Genomic DNA, 6,680 nt, shown 5'->3' with positions numbered 1-6,680 from the left:
CTTTCAAGGTATCAACTAGAGAGTGTTACACAGCAAAGAGCCCTGAACAAAAAGTCAGTCAACCGGGATTTAGGTTAGGATCTGTAAATAATTATCTCTTTGGTCTTTGGCAAAACATTTTCCTTCTTTAGATCTCAGTTATTCATCTATAGAGAGAAGATAAAACTATCCCTGCTTGTTGATGATGTGATGGTACAATTGGAAAACCCATAAAAAAAATCCTCAAAGATACTAATCTATACAATAGCTTCAGCAAAGTTGCAGGCTACAAAATAAACTCTCAAAAATCAATAGCATTTCTACATAATAATAACAAAATATAAAAAGCAGTAATAGAAAGGAAAACCCCATAACTACAAAATGCATAAAATATCTGGGGATCAACCTCTAAAAGCACACAAAAGACTTGGATCAATTCAATTACAAAGCATTCCTTAAATAAATATAAAACAATCTGAATAGCTGGAGGGATATTCAGTGCTGATGTCAAGGCTGTGCCCATAGAAGAAAAACGAAAATATTACCAAAATTAATTGACATTTTTAGTACTATACCAATGAAAATACCAAGAAGATCACTGAATGGGCACTGCCTCAGTCAAAGTGAGAACTTAGAAAGACCTTAGCTTTAAAAGGCAAAAGTCTTCTACTGCATTCTTGCCCAACACCCTGATCTATATCTGCTGACTGGACCCAGATGGTTCTGGAGGAGAAAGTGAGGCTAGTGACTCTGCACAGCCCTCCCTCACTGTAATCCAATTCACTTGGAATTCATGGCATTATCTTCCTGATGTGATAATATTCTTCAAAAATGAAGGACAAACCACAATCAAGACAAGATTATACAACTTGATATAATAATAACAAAGTTCATTTGGAAAAACCAAAGATAAAGAATATTGAGGGAAATGATGAAAAGAAGTAAGGACAAAGGCAAAATAATACTTCCAGATCTCCAACTGTGTTATGAAGCAGTAGTCCTCAAAATCATCTGATATTGGTTTAAAAAAATAGAGATCAATGGAATAGATTAAAGAGTGATTCTAAAAAAATATAACTCAATAATCAGTGTTTGATGAAGTAGAAAACATAAGTTACTTTGGGAAAAACTTCCAGTTTGATAAAAATTTCTGGGAATACTGGACAGCAGTCTAGCAGAAATTATGCTAGACCAACACCTTATGCCACATTCCACAAAACATTCTAAAGGGATACACTGCCTAAATATTAGAGATCAAACTATAAAAAAGTAGATGAGAAACAGATTGTGTACCTCTAACAGGTATGGGTAAAATATATATTCTTAATCAAAAAAGACGTAGATCAAAAACACACAAAAATAGATAACTTTGGTCACTTGGAACATGTAAACACATATATGTGTGTATATATGTCACTAACAGTTATTTCCCAATAGATAAATGATCAAAGGATATGAATAAACAAATGTCAAAAGAAGAACTACAAAACTATTCACAAGCACAGGAAAAAATGCTCCAAATCAACAAAAGTAGAGAAATGTAAAACAGCTCCAATGTTTTACCTCACAACTTCCAAATCAGCAAAAATGGCAACAGTCAATTTTGGAGAAGTTGTGGGAAGACAAGTTCTTAAACACGTTGTTGATAGAACTGTGACATGGTACAAATATTTTGGAAAGCAATTTGAAATTACAAAAATAGAATGTCTAAAATGCCGTTTGAAACAGAGACTCCATTGTTGGGTTCACACCTCAAGGAAGTCATTGATAAGAACAAAGTCCTCATATATTCCAAAATATTTATGACAATATTTTTGTGATACTAAAAATTAAAAATAAGGTAGATGCCCATCAATTGGGAAATGTTTAACAAATCGTGGTATATGAATATAATGGAATATTACTGTGCTGTAAGAAATGATGCATGTGAATGTAGAGAAGCATGGAAAGCTATATATAAAGTGGTGCAGAATGAAGTAGAGGAAAGAAAAAAACATAGATAGCAACTAAAACAATGTAAAAGCAAAGAATAATGACACACTAAAAGGTAAAAGCAAATAAAACAAAACTATAGAGATCAAGCAGGACTCAAAGAGATATGAAAAGACAGCCCAACCTACCCCTTCATGGAGTCAGGAGGTCCCTAGGTGTTTCACATTGCACATGTTTTCAGACTTTCTCAATATATTGATTTGTTGTGCTAACTTGATTTTTCCTTTCCAAAAAGAAAAAAAAAACAACACCTATTTATCACATGGAATGACTCTCCGGAGGGGGAGAGGGAAGAATACAATGGGATATTGTGGTGATATAGAAAACAGAAAACATCAATAAAAATGTATTTTTTAAAAACAGAGACTACATACAGTAAGAGGTTGTACTTCATACTTTCTGTGGGTTCTAGGTCTGTCATTCTAGATCTCATGACTGGCCCAAAATCTAGAGGAAGAGCAGACTTTATAGCCTTCCTTTCATGGTGCAAAGGGTGACCTGATGGATCCTTCCCTTTGGGGTCAAAGTTCCCTGACAATCCAGGAGAGGCTGGCCTTCATTTTTGGAATTCCCTCCTTCCTTATCTCTGCCTTCTGCTCCCAGATAAAATCTCAACTTCTGTAAGAAGTCCTTCCTAATCTCCCTTAATTCTCATGCCTCCTTTCTGTTGGTTATCTTCTTCCCTCTCTCATCTCCAGTTCACCCGGTCCCCATCATGCTTGGACTTAGTTGTTTACTTGTCGTCCCCCCATTAGATGGGGAGCTCTCTGAGTGCAGGGGCTATCCTTTGCCTTTCCTTCTATCCCCAGGGCTTAGCACAGAGCCTCACATTCAGTGAGTAATTCATTCTTCATAAATGTTTATTGATTTATCTGTTCAATCAGGTTATTCTGGTCTAATTTATTCAAGGATACAAATCTTAAGAACTTGGCCAAGTTATTGCCTACAGGGAAACTGGACCAGGGCAGAGAAGGAAGGGGGAGGGATTTATAAATGCACCAGGACATCTGTCAACGAAGTTCCAAAGAGAAGCTCACTCTCAGGCATGCTGATCTTGCTCTTCTTTCCCCTCTTGGCAGGGTGCATCTTTAGCCTGGGAATTGGACTATGGGTGATCTATGAACATTTCTTTACCACAGATGTCCCTGCTGCCATTGGCCACACAATGAAGCTCCGCATCCTTCACTGTATCTTTCTACTGGGGATAAATTGCGTGAGTGTTACCCCCTTTGTGTCTCAGGCCCTGATAAGGGATGGGTGAATATGGGTTGAATGGGAGAGGGGTAGAGAAAGCAGAAGTTAAGTGATAATAGCAGACCCCAAGCTAGCAAAGGGCTAGCTGGGAGGAGACTGGGGCCTTGGGTAACACACAGTCTTCAAGTTTCTGTGTTTGAAATGCTTTGCATTCTCTGATGAAGAGGGGTTTCAGGAGGTTGGTTATATTGTTTATTTTTGTGTATAGGGGGACTCTTCTTATCAATGACCTCCTTGGGTTATATGCCTAATAATAGGATTTGGGGGTCCAATTTTTTGAATAAAGTAAGTGCTCAATCAATGGCTATGGTATTGCCATGAATAACCTGTCCATAACCTTCCCTTCTGGAGAAGTAGCATTACACAGTATATAGAGCACTGGACTTGGAATCAGAGAGAAAGGGTTCAAATCTTATCTCAGATCCTTTCTAGCTATGTCCCTGGACAAGTTCCTTAACCTCTCTGAACCTCAGCATCTTTAAAATGGGAATAATCATAGCCGCAATCTTAGACAATTGTTGTGAGGATAAGATGAGATAATATTTGCCATTCAAATAGTTCTGTGATCCCACTCACATGAATTGTAAGAGTGACCAGGGAGGGCGGCCAGGTAGCACAGCAAGTAATAGCACTGGCCCCAGAGTTGGGATGACCTGGGATCAAATCCGGGCTCAGACACTTAGCACCCACCCAGAAACACCTGGCCATGTAACCTTGAGCAAGTTACTTAACCCCAATTCCTTAAAAAAAAAAAGAGTGACCAGGGGAAGGAATAAGTTGTGGTTCTTGCTCTCCTATGGCCAATGATGAGGTTCACATTTAAGCACCTGAACTGTTTTAACCCTTGGGTGTTGGGTTTGCCTGCAAAACAAAGGAGGTTTTTTGTTTTGTTTTGTTTTTGGCTGCTTGGTCTTGCAGACATTCAGTCTTTTATGAGAATTTAACATATTTGGTTTCATTCTATTTTCTTCTATTATTATATTAAAGAATTGTATACAATTATACCATGTTTTTATGAGTAAGCTGGTTCAAAATGTGATAGATATGGAAACTGAGGTTGCTTTTCAAGTGGGTGAGGGCATCAAGAGTCAAGAAATTGAGAAGGTAAATCCATATACACTCTTAATCATAAACAAAAGGGGCAGAGCTAGGGGAGAGGTTTGGAGTTACCTCAGAATGTCCCCTCATGTTGGGTAGAATGCAGAACCACTGGGGTTGAAAGGGAGATTAAGAGTTGCATTTGACCTTTATTAATAAATAAGGGTAAGGCAGGGTCCAATGGTGAATGAAAGATTGAAAAAGCATTTATTAAACAATTACTATGTACATAGCACAGTGCTAAACACTCAGGGCACAAGCAGAAAAGACAGCCTTGATTCTCAAGGAGCTCACGTTCTAATCAAGAGGACATCACATATGGAAGGTTGCGCTGCAGGTCAAATGGAAAGGTCCCATGAACCCCTTGGGGTAGAGTGACCAAGCATATAGTAATGTGTCATTTCCTGTTTATCATATCAGCTTCTGATGTTAAACCACCTGACAAGATCAAGGGCTTTGGTAGAAGAATTTTCTTTTCTGAGTGTTCAATAGCTGTAGCTGTAGCACCTGTAGGAGTTACCAAGCTGTGTCTCCTTAGGTGCTTCTTCCCAGGATGATGGCTTTGAGGAATGGGGTGAAAGCAGGACCTGTGGTCTAGGAGGTATTGCCACTTCCAGAGGTCTTAGGCAGAGAGCCACTCTCTGGAGGTACTGCCATCCCCAGGGCAACTTGGCAGTTGCTTGGCAGATGGCACTGGTAGCTGTGAGGAAGGGAGGCCCTTTCTTCAGTGATTTCTCACCCCAATGCTGGTTGCAAGGGCCCAGGCTGGAAACAGGAGCAGGAGTCTGGGAAGCACTGCTACTTCTAAGACTCCTGGATTCAGGATCCTAGACTATCTCCTTCAGAGTCTGAGGGGAGTGACTTACCTGATAATGCTACCTGTTGTCACTCTCTTAGGATACCTTTCTGCCACATAGCTGGCAGATGGTGGGGACAGCTGGCCCCCCTACACAGGAGTTTTCTCCCCAAGTAATGGCTGTTGGAATGGCTTAGAAGCTGGCCTGGTGGTCTGGGGCACTGCTATTCTCAGTTCTCTTTGGGGTTGTGGGCTATTTTCTACAGAGTTATAAAGGGAGGTGGTAGTTTGCCTTGCCCAGCACATACTGCCTCCTTTTTCTCCCTTGTTATAAAGTCTACAGCTAGTGGGTAAAGGTCTAGAGTCTCATTTGATCATTTCTTCCTGTTTCTGCCCCCAGTTTCTTTCCCCATGCATTTATATGCAGCTTATAGTAGAATAATTTGTATTTTTCATCATGTTGATTCCTAAGTATTAACCTCAGTATCACAGATGGGATGTCTGAAGTCCATTTCGACTCTGGCTAAAGGTCTACATCCTTTTCTAATGTGGGCCAGTTGATTATTTCTAGGAAAAGAATGTTACCCTCACTTTGAAAATCAGCTTTTTGAGCTGCCCTCCTCACACCCAAGGAAAAGCCTCTCTGCAGCTTCAACCATAGTGAAATCAACATTATTTCCAAATGCCCCTTGAAAGGCCATAGCAAACATGATCATGAAGTCCAATTTACTCTGGAGAGAGTGAAACAAAATGGGTGGAAATAAGAGAAAGGAATGATACTTCTTATTGATTTTTCAGATTAAAGTCATAATTCCAATGTGCCTAGAACAATGCTAATCCCCTAATAAGTGTTTAAAATGGTTTTAGTCTATAAATATATTAACGTATTAATGTATCAGGATGATGTCATGACTTCCAAGTGAACAGGGATTTAGTGAGGAAGGGCTGTGCAAAGTCACCAGCCTCATGCTGTCTTCTGGAGTCATCTGGGTCCAGTGGCCAGATACAGATCAGGACCCCTAGAAATAGCCTCAGACTCAGTTGGAGACTTGGGCCTTTTTAAGCTAAGATCTTTGCCAGATCTGTTTGTCTAAGGTAATGCCCATTCAGTGATTAGGGCTAGGTAAAAATGAGGCAAAGAATGGCCTCTTTTACCAAGGCAAAAAAATAAAATCAATATAGGAGGGGAAGACCCTCAGAATTTCTGGCCAAAACAGAAACAATTGCTATTTACACTCACTGTGAGACATCGGAATCCAAATAATGACCAAGTGAAGCTTGGGCTCAGACCTATTTTTGGCCAATCAATGAAAGCCACAGTTATTTAGGTTTAAGTCATGGTCCTTAAAAAAGAAATCTAGCCCATTAACTCCAAGATATCTTGCTAGGTTTCAGTGATCAAAATTTATATTCCTTTGGGCAGAGCACCCACAGGTAAGGGTATATATGATTTTATATGTATATGTATATGTATATATATATATATACACATACAGATGGAAAGGAGGGAGGGAGAAGAAGGAAGGAAGGAAGGAAGGAAGGAAGGAAGGAAGGAAGGAAG

At 39.5% G+C, this 6,680-nt stretch overlaps 1 protein-coding gene across 1 annotated transcript in view; it reads left to right on the top strand.

Moving 5' to 3' along the window:
• The first annotated feature begins 3,013 nt into the window (after window positions 1-3,013).
• The window catches only part of LOC138154397 (arylacetamide deacetylase-like 4), a 29,550-nt gene continuing 25,883 nt past the window's right edge, over window positions 3,014-6,680 (top strand). The window contains exon 1 of the mRNA XM_069079135.1: window positions 3,014-3,184. Coding sequence (XP_068935236.1) covers window positions 3,017-3,184 — 168 coding nt within the window. The 5' untranslated portion in view covers window positions 3,014-3,016. The remainder of the gene's footprint in view (window positions 3,185-6,680) is intronic.

This window comes from Petaurus breviceps, unplaced genomic scaffold (assembly GCF_028583685.1).
Source record: "Petaurus breviceps papuanus isolate PSGF00001 unplaced genomic scaffold, PetGlider_PUasm1.0 91041, whole genome shotgun sequence".
Taxonomy (NCBI): domain Eukaryota; kingdom Metazoa; phylum Chordata; class Mammalia; order Diprotodontia; family Petauridae; genus Petaurus; species Petaurus breviceps.
This window is presented reverse-complemented; position numbering and strand designations above follow the sequence as displayed.